The 20,089-nt window shown below is 30.8% G+C and overlaps 1 protein-coding gene and 1 pseudogene across 1 annotated transcript; both read right to left on the bottom strand.

Moving 5' to 3' along the window:
• The window catches only part of LOC123209098, an 83,050-nt pseudogene that overhangs the window by 46,178 nt on the left and 16,783 nt on the right, over positions 1 to 20,089 (bottom strand).
• LOC123208522 (ABC transporter G family member 33-like) lies at positions 14,189 to 14,869 on the bottom strand. Its single transcript, XM_044626056.1, has 3 exons — positions 14,707 to 14,869; positions 14,287 to 14,393; positions 14,189 to 14,200 (listed from the first exon to the last, which is right to left on the bottom strand). The coding sequence occupies exons 1-3, from the start codon at positions 14,867 to 14,869 to the stop codon at positions 14,189 to 14,191; spliced, it is 282 nt and encodes a 93-aa protein (XP_044481991.1).

Below are 20,089 nucleotides of genomic sequence, written 5' to 3'. Positions count from 1 at the left end.
TATGTGAAGCTCCTATTTTAAGTGGTGATAACTATAAAATTTGGAAAGAGAGAGTTCTTGTTCAATTAGGGTGTATGGACATTAATTATGTCATTAAGAAGGATGAACCACCTACACCTACAATAACTAGCACTCAGGCTGATATTGCCTTGTATGAACGATGGGAGCAATCTTATCGCTTAAGCATGATGTTTATCAGAACACGTATATCTGCTAGTATTCGTGGTTCAATTCCTGAGTGTCATAATGTCAAGCAATTATTGAAGGCTATCGATGAATAGTTTGAGTCTTCAGATAAAGCTCTTGCCAGCACTCTTATGACAAAGTTATCATCAATGAAGCTTACGAGTGTTAGAGATGTGCGTGCGCACATCACGCAAATGAGGGATATAGTAGCTGAACTTAAGGTTTTTGAGATTGAGATGTCTGAATCTTTCCTTGTGCACTTCATTTTGAATTCACTTCCATAACAATACGAACCTTTCAAAACCTCTTACAATACATATAAAGAAAAATGATCAATTAATGAACTTCTGACCATGTGTGTACAAGAGGAAGGAAGGTTGTTGATGGAAATGGGTGAAAGTGCACATATGGCCACTCAAGGAAAGAAGAAGAATACCAAACTAAGTATAACGGAAAAGATAAAATATTTGTTCAACCTGAATTCAAAAAGTAGTCCAAATATTTTTTCTGTAAAAAGAAAAGGCATGTGAAAAAAGACTACTTCAAATTTAAAGCTTGACTTAAAAAGAAAGGTAATCCAATCTCACTTGTATGTTATGAATCTACTATGGTTGACATATGTCATAACATTAGGTAGATTGATTCTGGTTCTACAATCCATGTTTTAAATACCTTATAGGGCTTTCTAAACCAAAGGAAGTCAATGGCTAGTGAACAGTGCATTTATTTAGGAAACAAGATGCATTCACATGTGGAAGCAACTGGAACATGCAGATTAATTTTAGATAGTGGTTTTGTGTCAGATTTGGAATGAACATTTTATATTCCAAGTTTCTCTAGAAACTTGATTTCAGTTTCAAGACTTGGACTTTTTGGATTTTTCTTTTCATTTTATGAAACATCATTTAATTTATTTTATAAATCTGTAGTTGTGGGAAATGATACATTGTCTGATGGATTGTTTCGAATTCACTTACAAAACTATGTTTCATTTAATTTGATGCATGTTCAAAATAATACCGGTATTAAAAGAAGTGTTTAATGTTTAAGATTTTCCTTTTCATTTTATGAAACATCATTTAGTTTGTTTTATAAATCTGCAGTTGTGAGAAATGGTACATTGTCTGATGGTTTGTTTCAAATTCATTTACAAAACAATGTTTCATTTAATTTAATACATGTTTAAAATAATATTGGTATTAAAAAAAATGTCATGAATGAAAATTCCTCTATATTGTGGTATTGGATATTGGGTCATATCTCTATAGAAAGAATTAAAAGGTTAGTGAATGATGGGATATTAAATACTCAGATTTTACTAACTTTAATACTTCTGTGAATTGTATAAAGGGAAAACAAACCAACAAGTCAAAAAATGGTGCCAAAAGGAGTTTGAACATATTAGAAATCATGCATACAAATATTTGTTGTCCAGGTATGGATGTTTATGGTCAAAAATATTTTATCTCATTTATTGATGATTATTCACGATACATGTATCTCTACATGCGCAATAACAAGAACAAAGCATTAGATGCCTTTAAAGTTTTTAAAACAGAAGTAGAGAAACAATTTGGAAAACAAATTAAAATTAAGAGATCAGATACAGGTGGAGAATATTATGGTAGATACACTCAAGATGGACAAGCATTTAGTCCATTTGCAAGGTTTCTTGAAGAAAATAGGATTGTTGCCAAATACACTATGTCTAGTTCTCTAGACCAAAATGATGTAGCAGAAAGAAGAAATCGAACTTTATTGGATATGGTGTGGAGTATGCTTAACAACTCTAAACTTCCTAAATCATTATGAGTTGAAGCTTTGAAAATGGTAGTATATATATTAAACCGAGTTCCAACCAAAGTTGTTTCTAAAACATTGTTTGAGTTATTTAAAGGTTGGAAACCAAATTTGCGACATATATGCATTTGGGGATACCCATCTAAAGTAAGAGTTTATAATCCACATGAGAAGAAATTGGACCCAAGGACCGTTAGTAGGTATTTTATTGGATATGCCGAAAAGTCTAAAGGTTATAGATTTTACTGTCTATCACATAACACTAAAATTGTAGAATCTCGAAATGTCAAATTTCTTGAGAATGACTTGATCAGTGGGAGTGATCAATCTTGTGATACCCTTAGGCAAATCCCACATCGATAAAACACAGGAGAGATGTTGGGTCTGTCTATGTATCTCACATTGGTTAGTGGTGGGAGAATTTGATTGGTTAAATAGCATATGAGCTCTTTAACTGTTAAAACGCGTTTTGGGTTGCAAAGCCCAGAAGCAAAACCATGATGGATTATATGTCCAGAGTGAACAATATCTTAATAATGGGTTGGGTTATTGGACCAGAGATGTTACAAATGGTATCAAAGCAACTCCGCGTATCCTCTTGAACGATGGTGGGGCAAACCTCAACGAGGACACTGAGTCCTGTAAAGGAGGTGTATATGATACCCTTAGGCGAATCCCACATTGACAAAACACGAGAGAGATGCTGGGTCTGTCTATGTATGCCACATTGGTTAGTGGTGGAAGAATTTGATTGGTTAAATAACATGTGAGCTTCTTAACTGTTAAGACGTGTTTTGGGTTGCAAAGCCCAGAAGCAAAACCATGATGGACTGTGTGTCCAAAGTGGACAATATCTTGACAGTGGGCTAGGTTATTGGGCCAGAGACGTTACAAATCTCAAGACTTAGTTTCTTAGAAAAATCATTCAGATGCTCAATCATTTGTTTTAAGTAATAGATTGGTTGTTATTCATAAAACCCTCAAGTTCAAACATATATTAAACAACCAATTAATAAAATTTCATAAATTGTTGATAATAGTCTAATAGATCAAGTTATTCAACAATTTTCAGATACTGTTGAACCACCAGTTATATACTCTACTCCATAAGAAAATGGTGTTACGATATTAAGAAGATCAACTAGAATAAGGAAATCAACTATTTCTAGTGATTATATAGTGTATTTACAAGTTGACCATAATTTAGGAGCTGAAGATGATCTTATCACGTTTTCACAAATATTGGATTACAATAAATCTGTTTTATGGCACAATTGCATGAAAATTGAGATGAAATCTATAGAGAGTACTAGAGTCTAGGATCTTGTAGAGTTACCTAATAGAGCCAAGGCCATTGGGTGTAAATAGGCCTTTAAAACAAAGAAGGACTCATTATGTAACATTGAGAGATATAAAGCAAGACTCGCTACTAAGGGTTTCACTCAAAAGGAAGGAATTAGTTACATGAAGACCTTTTCTCCTGTATCTAAGAAAGATTCTTTCCAAATAATTATGGCATTTATGACCCATTTTGATTTAGAATTGTATCAGATGGATGTGAAAATGACATTCCTCAATAGAGATCTAGAAGAGGAAGTATACATGAAACAACTTAAAGGATTCTCCTCTAGTGATGGTGAGCATTTGGTGCGTAACCTTAAGAATCTATAAATGGATTGAAATAAGCCTCCCGTCAACGACTTTTGAAATTCCATGAGGTTATCTCTTCATTTGGGTTTGTAGAGAACATCATTGATCAATGCATATACCAAAAGGTCAATAGAAGTAAGATTTGTTTCGTTGTTCTATATGTGGTTGATATTCTACTTGCAACCAATGATAAGGGGTTACTTTATGAGGCAAAACAATTCCCCCTTAAAAATTTTGATATGAAAGATATGGGTGAAACATCTTATGTCATTGGCATTAAGATTCATAGGAATAGACTTCAAGGTATTTTAGGTTTGTCTTAAGAAACCTATATCAACAAAATTTTAGAGAGATTTCAGATGAAAGATTGTTCACCGAGTATAGCATCCATTGTAAAGGGTGATAAGTTCAATTTGAACCAATGCCCTAAAAATGAACTTGAAAAGGAACAAATACAGAACATTCCCTATGTTTCAGTTATTGGAAGCCTAATGTATGCTCAGGTTTACACGAGGCTTAATATCCATAAATCCACACAATCCTGCGTTTCCAATGTATGAATCATTTTCAAAGGCGTCGAATTGGTTCCCTTAAAGGATAGGTCCCATAAGTTGATTTTGTTATAAGTTTAACTTTGCAAGAAAGGTCAAACTTACCAATTGCATTGGAATCACTCCAATAAGCTTGTTTGAAGATAGATCTAAGGCTTCAAGTGTAGTCAAGTCTCCCAATGACGATGGACTATGACCACTTAGGCTATTTTGGGAAAGATTGAGGAGTCCATGAAAGTAGTTTGAAAATTAAATGGTAGTAAAAGTTGTAAGAAATTTCTTTAGATGGATTCCAAAACCTTTAACTACCATCTCCACGGAATCTTGATAATATGAAACACCCAAATAATTCAATTTCTTTTTTTCTTCATCAAGATGCATCAAAGCTTTTAGATTCTCAAAAACCTTGCTGAAAAATAGCTAGTGAAATTGTTGTGTGAGAGATCTAAGATTCTCAGCATTGGAAAACTACCATTAGATTTAGAAGAACCCTAAATAGAACTTTAAAAGTTGTTGAAACGAAGAACAAGAACCTGTAACTTGGGAAGATCTCCCAACCAATAGGGGAAGTTATCATTTATGTTGTTGTTTCCAAGATAAAAAACTTGAAGCCTTGTACAATTAACCAAACTTCATGAGAGTGGCCCTTCAAGTCCATTACTGTTGAAGTTAAGTGTCCTCAAATAATTGCTCGATGCAAATACTTTCAAAATGTTGCCATTTACTCTATTTTTTCATACATCCAAGACGCCAAGATTACTGGAGTGTACCATGCATTCGGGAATTGTACCATTCAAGTTATTATTTGAAAGATCTATAACTTCTAATGTACTCAAATTGCACAATTAAGGTATCTCTCCCATCAAATTGTTGTTTGATAATGAAAGAAATATTAAGTAAGGTGGTGCAATTGGAAATGGTGCTTGATTGGAATTGTAACGAAGATCTAGATATTCAAGATTTTTCCATGGAAACTTATCTATGGTTGTAAGAAATTTGTGGGAAAGATTTAAACAGTTCAAACTTTCCTTTACAATGTTCCACATCCACTTAGGAATTTGGAAATGGATTCTATTTTCAAAAAGGTCTAGCCAATTGAATTGGTCTGATTTTTTTAAAATATCTAGAAATTCACTCAAGTTACAAGTGGATAATCTCAAGCTGGTGAGTTGAGGAAAGGAAGAGTTACCTTTGAATGGGGTGCTCAAAGATAGATTGACATGAGAAAAGTCAAGCCAATCAAGTTTTTTAAGGTTTGAAAACAAGTAAAGATCGGTGGCACTTGAATTGTCCAAAGAAAGAAAAAGAGTAGTTAAATTAAAAAGTTCAAATCATAAACTTGGAACTAATCGGTGCAATCGATTAGAGACTTCGCAATGATTTACTATGAAATTCATTTATAATGCCTGTTTGACATTTTGCTGCCTCAAACTGTGTCTTTCTAGGTTATTACCTATGTCACTTGGAAACCTTTCAAACCTTAATCATTTGAGGCTGGCACAAAACAATTTTGGAGGTCACATCCCTTCATTTTTTTTGCAAATATTGATCAGCTCAATATATTAGATCTTTCATCCAATAATTTCATAGGTCAAGTTCCTAATATGATTTTGAATATGAGATATCTTTTTCATTTAGATATATTGTTAATTTAAATAGAAAAAAAATGAAGAGTCTGTATTGTCACTGTTATGTTGTTATGATATCATTAGTTCTTTCCTATTGTTGAAGAACCTCTTGCAGTTTTGATAATTTAATTTCTTTTTAAAATTCAGTTTAGAAGCAATTTTTATTATTGCTACCTCAAAAGTTATTTCTTCTCATAAAAAAAAAAAAAAACCTACCTAATATAATGGTTTGATGGAGGAGAGTTTAAAAAAATAAAAATAGATAAATTTAAATTGGCATGGTGTGATGGGAAACGAAAAATAAATTTGTAAAATAGTAAAAACACCACTTCATAAGTAATTTGGCTAGTAATATAAAGTCTTGGTCTTCATGGACTTAAGAGTTTCCAGAGTATCATCTTAAATTGACAATTCTTGACAATAATAGTTTGCTCTTAGGTTTATACACAGAGAAACACGTTAGAATAGCTTACATATTGGGTATTTAATAGTCTTGGTCTATCAACTAGAAAACAATAACATTTACATTATTTATACAATGTTACCATCATGCATGCAGTGAGAAATGGGCAAGAAGACTTCTCCAATTATATTCGTGTCATAGCAAATTTTTTGGAGTCAACAATATTTTTGTTGACTGGCAATTATTCAAAGTCCAAGTATCATTTTCCAGGTGGAGCATGCCAATGTGATTAACATGTGGAATATTTACACATTCTAGGTTCACACCCTGCACGTTAGAAGACTTCTACCATAACTTGCACAGTGGGTATCAATTAGTCTTGGTCTATTAACTATAAAACAATAATATCCTCGTTATTGATTTGATGTTACCATCATGCATGCCGTCAGAAATGGGCAAGAAGACTTCTCCAATTGCTTTCGATCTGTATACATTTTTTCTCTTACATTCTTATGCAAATAGAGTTACATGTTAAGGGGAAAATACCAATTACACCCTTATTATTTAGGAAACTGCTTTTGTGACATGTTTTACTGTATTTTCCAATTCGAAAAAGCCTATCACTACAACAAATTTCAAAAACACCCCAAAACTTATTGAATTTCCAGAATCTCCTTGAAAATTTTCTTTAACACCCCAAATATTTTTAGAAGGTTCTATTTGCCCCTCAAACTTTTAAAAAGGAAAAATAGAAAAATAAAGGGAAAAGAAAAATAAAAAGAATACCCAGGAAAAGTGAAAATTTGGGTTTTGAAACTTAAAGAGTAAGAATTTGTCATTTCAACAAACTTTGTATGGAACTAGTCTCTTGGCCTTACTAAAATTTATGTTATTCAATCAATGCATTTAATTGTATGACATTGTTCATTAACAACTAATTACACATCTAAAAATCTATACATCTACTATATGGTATGTAATATACAGTATTTATTATTATTGTTTTTAAATTTTTTAAATATGATAAATTTTCATTCAAGATAAGGATAAGAGATGAGATTTTAATTTTTAAAAGGAATTATCTCAATTCTATGAAAATGAGATATATTTTGAATAATATTTGAATATTAAAGACGATGAATTTTTAAACTTACAACTGGTTTTTTCTGTAACGAGGAACCCTACCCAAATTAAACTGCCCCTTTAAGGCTAAACCAACCACACCAAACAATCATAGTTTGATTCTGTTTTGAGAGTCATAGTTTAGAATTTTCACTCAACCAAGAACTCACACACTCTAAAAAGAAAAATTAAACAATGGTGATTATTATTGTTAAAGTTGGAAAAGACATTGTTGAAGAAGGATTATAGAGTAGTTTTTAAATCCATTTCAAGTTGAATATTTTTTTGTGTAAACAATTAATATATATAGTTTGATTCTACCAATTTTTATAAGGGATATTAAATTAAATACCTCAACAACATGGGGTTAAGCAAAAATTGCCCATTTTCAAAATCATAAGCAAAAATGTCCCCGTTTTAAAGGCTTAAGCAACAATGCTTAGAATACCCTTCACTACTTCTATATAAACTTTCACCTTATACCTTCCTCACACCATTCAAATTTTCATTTTTTACTCAATATTTGACACTATGGGTTCATTCGGAAGGAAGAAAATTCGTGCTTCTAAGTTTAAATTGAAAAAAATCAATCGTAAAAACTAGGTATTTATACGAATCTTAACCTAAAACTTAATTTATTTGTTAAATTCAGTTCGTATATTTTATATATTGACATAGAATTGTTCCATAAAATGAATGTTAGGAAAATGTAAGGGCATTTGGATATTTGACAATATATGAGGGTTAAAAAATATTAGAAAAATATAGGGACATTTTAATATTAGACAATGTATGAAGGTGTTAAATGTAGGAAAATATAGGGTCATTTCGATATCAAACAATGTATCAGGATGTTAAAAAATATTAAATAAATATAAGAGGTACTTTAAAATTAGACAAAATATGAGGGTGTTAAAAAAATATATCAAAATTGAGGGGGCATTTTGATAATATAAGAATATCAAGTTCATAGATGTTAGGAAAATATAGGGACATTTTTATTTTTGATAATATATGAGGGGTTAAAAAAATGTAAAAAAAATATAGGAGACATTTTGATAGTAAGCAATATATGAAGGGAACGTTTTGAGATAAGACAATGTTTGGGAGTGTTAATTGAGATATAGGAGGGTGTTAAAAAATGTAGGAGAATTAGAGGGGTATTTTGATAGTTAATAATATATGAGGGGGTTAAAAAATAGTAGGAAAGTATAGGGAACTATTTGATATGGGTAAAGTTGATTATATTGGTAAAGCTTATTGTGGATTTTTCTAATTTTTTTTTAACTAATATTGTTCATTGTAAGATTGATTATTGAAATGTTGGGTTATGCTGCTATTCATTTCAAAGGAGAATAAATTCAATGTAATCAGAATATAATAAAATATATTGGAGGTTATAAAAGAATTGTTAAAATTCTATCTAGAGCAATACTTGAGGGATTGATCTAACTGTTGAGTGAAAAGTATATTATTAATCTGATTTAAAATAACATTTAGCTATTCATGAAATCAAAACGTATTGAGCTAGACTCCATTGTAAAAATAAAAAATATTTTTAGGAATGTGTTCTAATTTTTGTTGAGAGTCTTATTCATATATCAAAATACTTCTAGGAAGTGTTCCAATTTTTGTTACATATACCACCATTAAAGCACAAGAAGAAAAGGAAATGGGCAAGGAGACTTCTCCAATTGCTTTCCGTATACATTTTTCTCTTACATTCTTATGCAAATAGAGCTGCATGTTAAAGGGAAAATACCAATTACACCCTTATTATTTAGGAAACTCCTTTTGTGACATGTTTTACTGTGTTCTCCACTTCGCATAATTTGTACCAAAGAAACATTCATTCAAAGAAGTCTATCACTACAACAAAATTAATAAAAAGTGGCCAAAAATTTTCGTCTCAAAAAGTTAAAATTCATCTTAAAGAGTTAAGTGGAACAACACATCAAATCGCATTACCAGTTAATTTTAAAGTCCAAAAATGAAGTACTACCAATCCCCCTATGCACACAGATATGCGATGATCACCAAACTGTAGAATTTTTTCGACATCATAATAACAAAATGTTATCTGATAGAAGTGGCAAAGTGCTTGAGCAATAAAAAATTTTTAAAGGCATTCGCAAATCTGATGTAGTAATGATCAGTATATAGCACCAAAATTTACACCCACAACAAAAAAATCATCTAATTTTACAGAAACCTTTACCTATTATTTGACAAATCTCATAAATTTTAAAAAACAAAAGGACACTATAATGACAGGAGACAATAATATTTTTGTTGTCGTTCAAACTTTTTAAGAATCATCTCTTTTTTAAGTCATAAATTTATTTAGTTTTAAAGTATAAATAATTAATCATTAAAATCATGAAAATAATATTTATCACAATTGGATAAATTATTTTTCTCTCGTTAATATCAGTTTTTTTGTAGCACCCCCAAGGTTTGATGAAACAACATTTTCACCTTTAAGTTTCATGAAACAACAAATTTTCACCTTTGAAGTTTCAAAAAGTCAATTTTGCACCCGCCATCCATTTGCATTATTGAATTAGTTTGGTTTTCCTAGAAATGATTATTTTGCATTTCTACTGAAATTATAAAATTGTCATTAACATTTAACATAAATGGAAAAATCGACCTTAAGGATTAGTAAAACTAATTGGAGCATTAGAACTTCCAAGGTGAAGGTCTGGGTTCGAGTATTTGTTATACTTGTAAAACCTTGACTTACCTGGTACAATGATTGTGGGTTTAGCTGTTGTGCCCCTAGTTTACTTGTCCAACAAATACGGGCAAGGTCCTTAGTTAACAAAAAAAAAAAATGAATGGCAAAATCAATATATCTTCATTAGTATAAAATTTTATTGGTTAGACTTTTAAAAAATATCAAAACTCTAACTAACTTTAAAATTTTATATTTTGGTCAATTTTTTAAGGGTGTAATTGTTATTTTTGAAACTGTTGAGGGCATATGGAAAATCTAAAATTTTCAAAAACACTCCCAAACTTTTTTGAATTTCCAAACTTCAGTTTGTTTAAACTTAAAAATTGAGAATTTGTCATTTCAACAAATTTTGGATGGGAACTAGTCTTTGGGCCTTGTTAAAATTTGTATTATTCAGTCAATGAATTTAATTGTATGACATTGTTTATTAACATCTAATTACACATCTAAAAATCTATATATCTACCACATAGCATGTAATATACAGTATTTATTAGTATTGTTTTTAAATTTTTTAAATATGATAAATTTTCATTCAATATAAGGATAAGAGATGAGATTTTAATTTTCAAAAGGAATTATCTCAATTCTACAAAAATGAGATATATTTTGAATATTTGAATATTAAGGATGATGTATTTTTAAACTTATAGTTTTTTTTTTTTTTTTTAAATAAGGAACCACATCCAAATTGAACCAGCCCTTTCAAGGTTGAATTAACCACATCAAACAGTCATAGTTTGATTCTATTTTGAGATTCATAGTTTAGATGGCAGAGTTTATGATATGTGAAAAAAATTGATTTTAAAGACTTTTTTAAATCCATTTGAAGCTGAATATTGTTTTACTGGACCATTAATAGGTGCAGTTAGTTCTGTCAAACTTCGTAATTTTATAAGTTATATAGATTTGATCAAAATTTCTAAAATCTTGAACTCTCAAATCTGGAAATAGTTAGCAGTATTTATGATATGTGGACGAAATTGATTTTAAAGAAGTTTTTTAAATCCGTTTTAAGTTGAACATATTTTAGTAAACCATTAATATATCTAGTTTGAGTCCACCAAACTTTATAATATCTTAATTTGTATAAAACTTTATAAAATTTATAGAACGGAGATTGTACAACTATAATATAAACAAGCATTAGATCTAGGGTTTTTTCTTTAGTTACCTATAGAATTTATGAAATTACCTTTGGATTAAAGTTTTTCAATGAGATTTAAAAATATTTCAAAGAGTTCCTTTATACAAATTGAATTTATTAGTTGTGGCTATGATACAAGTAGTTTCTAGCATACTAACTTGTACATTTAAGAGTTTGTGTTAACTTTTATTTTTAATTGAGGTAAGTAAAAATAACTTGTTTTGTCTGCATATAAATGTTTAAATGCGATCCTATATGTTTGAAAATAGTAACAAATTTTGAAAATTATGATTTCATAAGTTATAAGATCTTTTCATAAATTTAACCTTTTTATAAACCAAAAATTTACTTACTTTAAACTTTGGTTTATAAACTATTGTTGGTGGCAACCAAGAGAGAAATGTCTACAAAACATTCCAAAAGAAATAAAAAATAAAAACTTATTTTCATTTATGTTTTGGAACAATATAAAGTTTTTACTCATTGTTCGTAGTTTTTTAATATTTGTACAATACCATAAAATTATAAGTTTGATCCAACTGGATTATTGGCTTTGTTGTGCAATATGCACATTTTTGAATTATAGTTGGGTCATCGAAAATACATGTGACATATAATTCTAAAATCGAAGATTAATATATGAAAAGTTATGAAATAGTTTGAAATTTATACTTTGTTTTATATGTCTAAATATTTCCTTTCGTCTATTTTCTTTCAGTTTCCAAATTAAATGTTTCTTTTTACATGCATATGTCACGTTTAGTTATACAAATAGAGCGACTTTTTGTAAATTAGAATTACATAGAAAGTGAGTAATTGTTTAGTTTTAGGGAATATGGAATCAAATGGGTCAATTGAGGAGACTCAATAAAGATTTAATCCACATTTGATTGCGTATTTTCTTTACTGACATTTTTATTATTATTTTGTATTGAGGTTAAATTTTTTTATACATAATCATATTTATTTATTTAAGTAATTTTTCGATCCTATTACACACTTTGTTATGTAATGGTTTTGAGATATTATATGTTTTATTTTAAGTCTTATATGTTGTGTTTAATGTTAATCTTATGTTTGCAGATAATATATAAATACGATGTTATTTGTTTGTTGTTAGATATTTTCTATCGAGCAATGTTATGATGCCCATTTTGCTCTGTCGCAATTCAAGGTACAGTAGTTGAGCTTTTGCTACCAAGGAGCAAGAAATTCATTTACAGAAAGGCCAATCTCTCCATATGAAAGAGGGGAAACCCAAGAACCCCACTTCAACCATCCTGGCATGCAGGTTGCAAAGAATAACACAACATAAGTTTATCCTTTTGGATGATGATTTTAAAACCAAATTGGAGGAAGTTCAAATAGCCTTATGAGGTGTGATCATGAAACCACCAAAAATTAGGACTACTAATACTGTAAAAGCAACCGGCTGTCGTGGAAGCACCCAGAGTCTGGCAGATTGATGCCAAAAACCGAAACATGGACATAAAGGTAAAGTGCACTATGTTAGAATCCCAAGTATAAGGTATGAGACTTATATCTCACATTGGAAGTATAGGCAACTAGTGCGGGGTTTACATGATTTTGGGTTCTCCCATCTTAATAGCTAATTTTTTAGGTGTGATTCCCCTAAGATTCGTATAATTTGATATCAGAGTCATCACTATGTTTCTCAATTACAATCATTCGGTGTGAGTGGTAACATCGGTATTGCAGTGTTCGCCTAAGGCTAATAGGGAGCTAGCACACAACCAGCCCATGTGGGTGCCAAGGCTGTGAAGCATGGTGGTATGTTAGGATCCCAAATGCAAGGTAGGAGACTTAAATCCCACATTGGAAGAATGGACAACTAGTGTGAAGTTTATATAACCTTGGACTCTCTTATCTCAATAGCTAGTTTTTAAGACGTGGTTTTCCTGAAGTTTATATCACATAGCAGAAACTGGAATGAGCTGATGGAAGAACCTAAATCATAGCAATCAATTGAATATCAGAACCTCAGCCACCAGAAAATGAGAAACTTTCTGCAGCAGCTACTTTTAAATGATCTGTAAAGTGAATTTAAGCATATTATTGAGGAATTCATATCTGAGTACATAATCCTTTTCTTTCACTTTGCTACAGAAAATTAACAAAGCTAATCCTAGGAATTCAGTATACTATCATTTTGGAAATTGCTTGATGTTAAGCTTCATATATTAGGGCACCGATTGATGATCAATAGATGATATAACATAAGGAATAAATAAATAAGATAAAAGGATACAATGCACTAGTAAACACACCCATTGCAATTGAAACTCACCTCTTGGCCTCAGGACTGTACCCAATGACATAGTAAGGTATGTCCATATCACAGATTCAATTATTAAAAGAGGAATTTTCAAAATAGTGGGTAGAATTGCATATGCCCAAGCAGGGTAAAAGCACAACTCTTTTTGTTTAAAGAGACGACTCTGGAATACCATCAACGAGAAGCATCATGACTCCAAAGAACAGGGCACCATGTAGTAAGTCTCATGAAGAACATCAATTTCCATCTGAGTCCGCAGAAAGACAGTCATCGTGATGGTTGAAATGATAACAATCCGTAAAAGAGATTCCTTTACATGTTTCAGCTTATCCATGCCTTTGCACATGTAATTACAAAAATATAACGTAACTGAAAATTAATAATTATAATAATAACCTGGGTTGTTTTGAACACATGGATAAACAAATTTCTCTTCAAGAGAAGATATTCCCTTGAGATGCAGGCTCTAAGGAGTTGCCACTTAGAAAGAGAATACACACTGAAGGAAAGAGCATCCTTGTGGCTTTTGGATCTATCATATGGCACCGAGAGATCCTCATCAAGCCTCTTGCCAAGAGGAGATTCTTGAATTTTTGACAGAACATATCTACTGAAACATAATTGTAAGGAGCTTCAGTGTGGTACCAGTATTGCGCTTGATCTTTTCAAGATATCACCTGCAGAAAAATGAATAAAAAATAAAAGTTGAAGTACTAAAATTTAAGCATGAAAAATAAATTATTATAAGCTCTAATTCACTAACCTCCTGAAGAAAGTCAGCTACACCTTCTCTTTGAGGACGCCTAAATCCACAGTTCTTGAAAAATTCTACAATTTGATCACGTGGTCCTTGATACACAACCTTTCCTTCTGCACAGATACACAACTTATAATAGACAGCATCTAATCCTTAGAATAATGTATTCCATAAACATTACTACCAAGTGGAGCAGATGCATTTTTTAAAAGATTACCTTTAGTCAGTCTCCTTTTTTGACCTCCAGAGATGCCTCTTCTTTTCTCATCTCATCTCCCACCATTGTGTCAGCACAGATATTAACTTAATGCATCTTAAAGAAACAAATCAACCAAAAAAATATATGGTTACAGCTTCAACAAAGAGAAATACCCTCAACACATGATCTGTTTTAAGGGTTGTTTTTTGTGCTCCGGCAGAAATTGCCTGTTATAACAACCTTTGTCATGAACATTTCATACAAGTACCGACAGCATACAGAACAAAACATCAGATTTAAACTAGAAAAATATGCTGAAGATGCCTTCATGTAAGTATCAATATCTGGATCGGGTACAATTCCTCCCTCCTCTCTTTTATTGACCCCCATTATCATGGGAAAAAAAAAAAAACTGTACCTATCAACTACTTCTAGGAATTGATAAGGTAGCTATGACTATACATCATTGAATTAAATTTAAGGAAGCCTACTTCCTCAGTTTTCAACATCAAGACATCGGGCAGAAAAATCAAGTGTTTCCCTCACAGTCATTTCTGCTATATGCAAACCTTCTTGGCATATATAAACTGACGTTTTCTGGAGAACAAACTCGTCCAACCGACAACCATTGTAAGAAACTTCTGTCGCCTTTGAAGAAAACAGAACCAAAACTGAGTACGTTAGGACATCAAACTTAGATAGCACACAATAGAGAAGAACATTAGCTGAAGATATTATTTATTTGCTTTCATCTTGGATCAAGCTGAGAGCCTAAAAGTAATTGAACGTATGGCTACAAATAGACTTGATCCTTTTTGAAAATGTAGCAAGGTCATCTAAAAAATTGGCTAGATTCTCTCTCTGATATGAGGCAGAGTTACCTTTGGTTTTGTGCAGCAGTATACAACTGTACAGTACAAGAGTGAGATGTAATCAAATCCTAAAATTAGGAAACCTATCAAAGATGTGCAGTTGTGATGCTTAAAGCTTTCCTATCACGATTCTATCAAGTTTAAGCAAGTTAGATATTTAGTTATAGATTCATGCATATGACTGATAGTCAAGATGGTAACATTGCAAATGAAGTTCTGAAACCTTTAGATATTTGTCAAGAGTTCCAGAGAGAGCCTTTAAAAGGGTGGTCTTCCCGCAACCTGGGGGCCCAAGCAGAAGAGTCATCATGCAATAATTCAAGCATATTTAAGTACACATTTGGTTTCATATCCATTGTCACAAATATTAATGTGTTGCAAAATTGTCTCAGTTGTGTTACATTATGCTAACATGGACTACTAATGTGTTGGGATTTCAATGAGTCAGTTGAAGACCAAGTCTTTAGGAAGATTACTGATTTTTAAATATTGCTATTTTTAAATTGTTAGGTAATGCTTTACATCAGGAGATTATTTAGATTTTTTATTATAATTTTTGTATTTAAGAATATGTTTTGAATCATAAATATGACCAATAATTTTATGTCCAAAATACATCTTTCTTAAAATTTCTTTTTGTATTTGTTTTCTACATTGTCTGTGTGCAATGCAACTACAAATTGGTATTAGAGAACCTATCCTGAGGGATCTGTGAGTTGAGTCAACTCCACCGTGAGGTATCACAACACCTATCTTGACGGATTTGTGAGTGAGTTGAGTTAATTTTATGTCCAAAATACATCTCTCTTAAAATCCTTGTAACTCTACTTGAGAAATATGAGTCTAAAATCTCTTCATTAAAAGAGTTAAAGGATTTGTCAACTATATTATTGATAGAGTTGGTGAATGCACTAAAGGCACATGTACAAAGAAGGATGATGAGACAAGAGGATTCTATGTAGTGTGCTTTGATAGAAAAGACACAAAATTTAGGAGGAGTCAAGGACAAAAAAACAAGTAGTTCAACAACAATGCAGACAACTACAAAAGCAATGATGGAACTTAGTCACCCTGCCCACACTGTAAGAAGACGAATCACCTAACGTTGAAGTGTTGGTGGAGACCAGATGTTAAGTGCAGGAAATGTGGTCAAAGTGGGCACATGGATAGAATATGCAAATCACAAAAACATGAAGGGTGAGCAAATGTTGTTGTTGAACAATATTAGGAGGAGCAACTGCTTGTTGCAAAGATTTGGAAAGGAATTAAGTTTGTTTGAAGAGAAACAAGAGAATTAGTAATTTCGAAGAAGGCTTTTTAAAGAATAATAATGGGATGTAATGCTGAATAGCGATTCATTGATTATTGACCTTGTAAAAGAAGACCTTGTAATTATTGACCTTGTAAAAGAAGACCCACTCTTCCTAAATAAACCCAAAATTGAAACCTTCTAGAATAAATAAGATCTCACAACATTGATTCTTTTTGTTTTTTTATTTTTAAATTTTAATTACAAAGAGATTATTGAATTGGCAATTGAAAATGTGTCATATTTGATTATATATTCATATAAAAAATTATCAAATTAAATATTATCATATCAAATTATATAAATAAGTTTGTATAATTTATCAGTATATATAATGTTACTTATGTCTTATTAGTGTTGGCATTTTGTTAATTATATACAATTAACTAAAATTTAAAGTCAATATCCTTTGCCCTTTTAGCGACTGGTGGGGAATAATAATGGGATGTAATGCTGAATAACGATTGGACGCCTAATAGCCCTACCATTGGATTGCTCTAATGTTGGGAATATTGTTGAATATAGCTTCATCCAAGAACATGATACATTGCTTTTGGTTGGTTCGTATGGTTTTAAAACTCACATCGAGCTGGTCTTTTTAATTAGTTTGATTGGAATCTTGTCTCTAGCATTACACCAACCATATCGGATTGCAGCTCAATTGTTAATTCAATCTTGATCCAATTGTCAACAAAATTTTTTATGATGGTTGACCATACAATCACATTACAAGTTTGTTTAGTTATAAATTACAAATTACAAATTACAAAGCAAAACCTAATTTCAAGTCTGAAAGCATTATTGGTTGGTTCAATATGGGACTAGATCAACCAGTCTATGTTTTTAGGTCTAATAATATGTTTCAACAGTTCTAAAACCTAATAAAAAACATTTTTTTTTTAATAATTTTACATGACTCATATAATTTTCTAGAAGCCCAATAATTTAAAAACTACAACAAATCTATAATTTTTTTTCAATGTTTTTAAAACTAAATCTATGATCAAACCAATTATCTTACTAATTCGTGGTTTGATTAATTAAATCGGATAATCAATCAGTTTAATTTATTATCAAATTAGTATGTATTTCATCAATACTATCAAACATTTACTATATTTTTTAATAATAAAACTATGTGTATATGTTTTTGATATACAAATATATACACACATATACGTGTTATTATATAATTGGATGATTTTGAATTAATAATAAAGTAACACTCAATCACATAATTTTGATTGCGCTGGATATGGTATAACTAAAACATGAGGATTTCCCATTTGGTTCTTTCTTTTGCTATGCAATTTTGCTACTCTTACGGTCTAATTACATTGTGCAGACAACATTAGATAAAATTCTGATGACCTTCTGATGATTTCAAACCCTGTTTTCCAGAGGTTTCAACTCTTACTAACTCATAAAAATTGACATGACAATGCCATTGACTGATGTGATTGTTTTTACTTCAAAATCTCCTAGTCATGATGAATGGATTAGAAATATTTTAATTCTTACTGCTGTTGGTGGAAGGTGACCTTCTCTGGTACCAGTGTCAAGATGTACAATCCTCTGTAATTTGTTTGTTTTATATATTTTTGCCGTTAAATGAATCAAACATGAATAGCCTCCAATGGCAAAAAGACCAAGTGACTGTCTTAACTTTTCCAGCAGCATTTGGGATGAGGCAAGATTATAATTACAAAACTTTGGATAGTGACATTTTGCCACTTCACTGGGAAAACATCTGGCTTCATGCAGCTGCTGCTTTCTCTTCTTTGAACCAATTAAAGGCTGGCTTGTGCTGGCCATCACATGTATGAGTGTCACAAATCACGCCAAGGGTTCGTTTGAAGTGACAAAGATGGGGGATCTAAGCAAAAGAACATAGGTTTAAAACTCATTAACAATATATTAAAATTAAATTTTTAACTCATCTGTTATGGTAATTGTGAAATCAATCATTGAACTTGAGATTGGTGTGATTGATTTAACCTCAAAGAAACAATCCAAGATAAATACAAGTTAAAAAGAAGTTACTATCTGGATGATGATAATCTTAAATAATAATTATGAATGCATAAATGTTAGTATCAAATTTTTTATTAGAGAAGAAGAATGTCTTTGTCCAAATTATATAGAAAAATCATGTAATGTGATTAAGAAGTGTTCATATTTGGAGCCTTTTCTTCCAAATTTAATCATAATCTTATCTCTCTGTTTTAGTTATACCGTATCCAGCACAAGGTCATGTTAATTGCTAACTGGCTTTCCAGCTGCATAACAAAGAACGAAAAAATTAGGCAAAATAAATAGGTTTAGCCCAAATCACTCGGCAATATGTTTACATGTTGGAAATATAAATTAGGTATACAAGTGTCAAGATTGAAACTCATGTTATACAAAACCAATTGACTTGTGTTAAGGTCCAATCCACAACATTTATATACCACTCATTTTACTTAAGTTTATTTGATGTGGGACTCTTCTTTATTTGAATCTCCATCATTACACGACTGCATTACCTCCTTCCTTACTGGTTCTTCCTTTTCAGACAATGTCAATTCAATGTGACATGGGGATGACATGTAAGCTGCAAAAAAAGGAACAATTAATTATTGATAAAATTGGGGCTGGATCCAAATTAGCTAGATTCGAATTGAAGTTTTAGATCAATAACCGAGTCCAAGTTTGACTTGAATCCTCTTATAATGACATTATTCATCCTGTCTTTATAACATCTCCAACCATCTTAAACAAGTTCAAATTCAAACTCAAAGTCATCATTATAAATTTTAGATATACAAGAATCAAGCCATGTTTAGACTCGATTCAATTCTAATCCAACTCTATTTACATAAAAGATATAATCCATCAAAATATAAACACAGCAAAGAAAAAATAAACTTACGATTAATTCGTCCGTGGGCTCGGTATATATTTATGTATAAAAAATGTGTACACATAATATTGCCCCTTTTCTAAACATAAAACATAATTTTATATATATTAATTAAATAATTAACAGTCTATTATATATATAAAGAAAAAAATTAGTTACAAATTTTATCATTAATTCAATTAAACTCTTATAAATTATAAATTTTTTAAGTTTTAATAAAGCAAAAATTGTGTAATATTATATAACCCAGTTTTGTTAGTTTTATATAGTTTTTTTGGTTTAACGGATTTATCAAATTTGACCAAATTTCAACAAACTAATATATATGTGTATATATATATATATATATATATATATTGGATTGAATTATAAAACTAAACTGAATTATAAACTAATTTATCATTTAATTAGTTGAACTGACTAATCTGATCTAATTTTAAAAATATTGATTTTAAAATATTACATAAGATATTAGATACGTAATATGATAAGTTTATATAATTTATTTGTATTCATGATAATTG

This window comes from Mangifera indica, chromosome 2 (assembly GCF_011075055.1).
Source record: "Mangifera indica cultivar Alphonso chromosome 2, CATAS_Mindica_2.1, whole genome shotgun sequence".
Lineage (NCBI taxonomy): Eukaryota > Viridiplantae > Streptophyta > Magnoliopsida > Sapindales > Anacardiaceae > Mangifera > Mangifera indica.
This window is presented reverse-complemented; position numbering and strand designations above follow the sequence as displayed.

What these genes read in the sequence shown, in the direction of transcription:
- LOC123208522 (XM_044626056.1), bottom strand. Translation starts at nt 14,869, where the DNA reads ATGGGGGTCAATAAAAGAGAGGAGGGAGGAATTGTACCCGATCCAGAT. An exon ending in GACAAAGGTTGTTATAACAG is followed by an intron (nt 14,394 to 14,706) that starts GCAATTTCTGCC and finishes GTATCTGTGCAG; the next exon opens with AAGGAAAGGTTGTGTATCAA.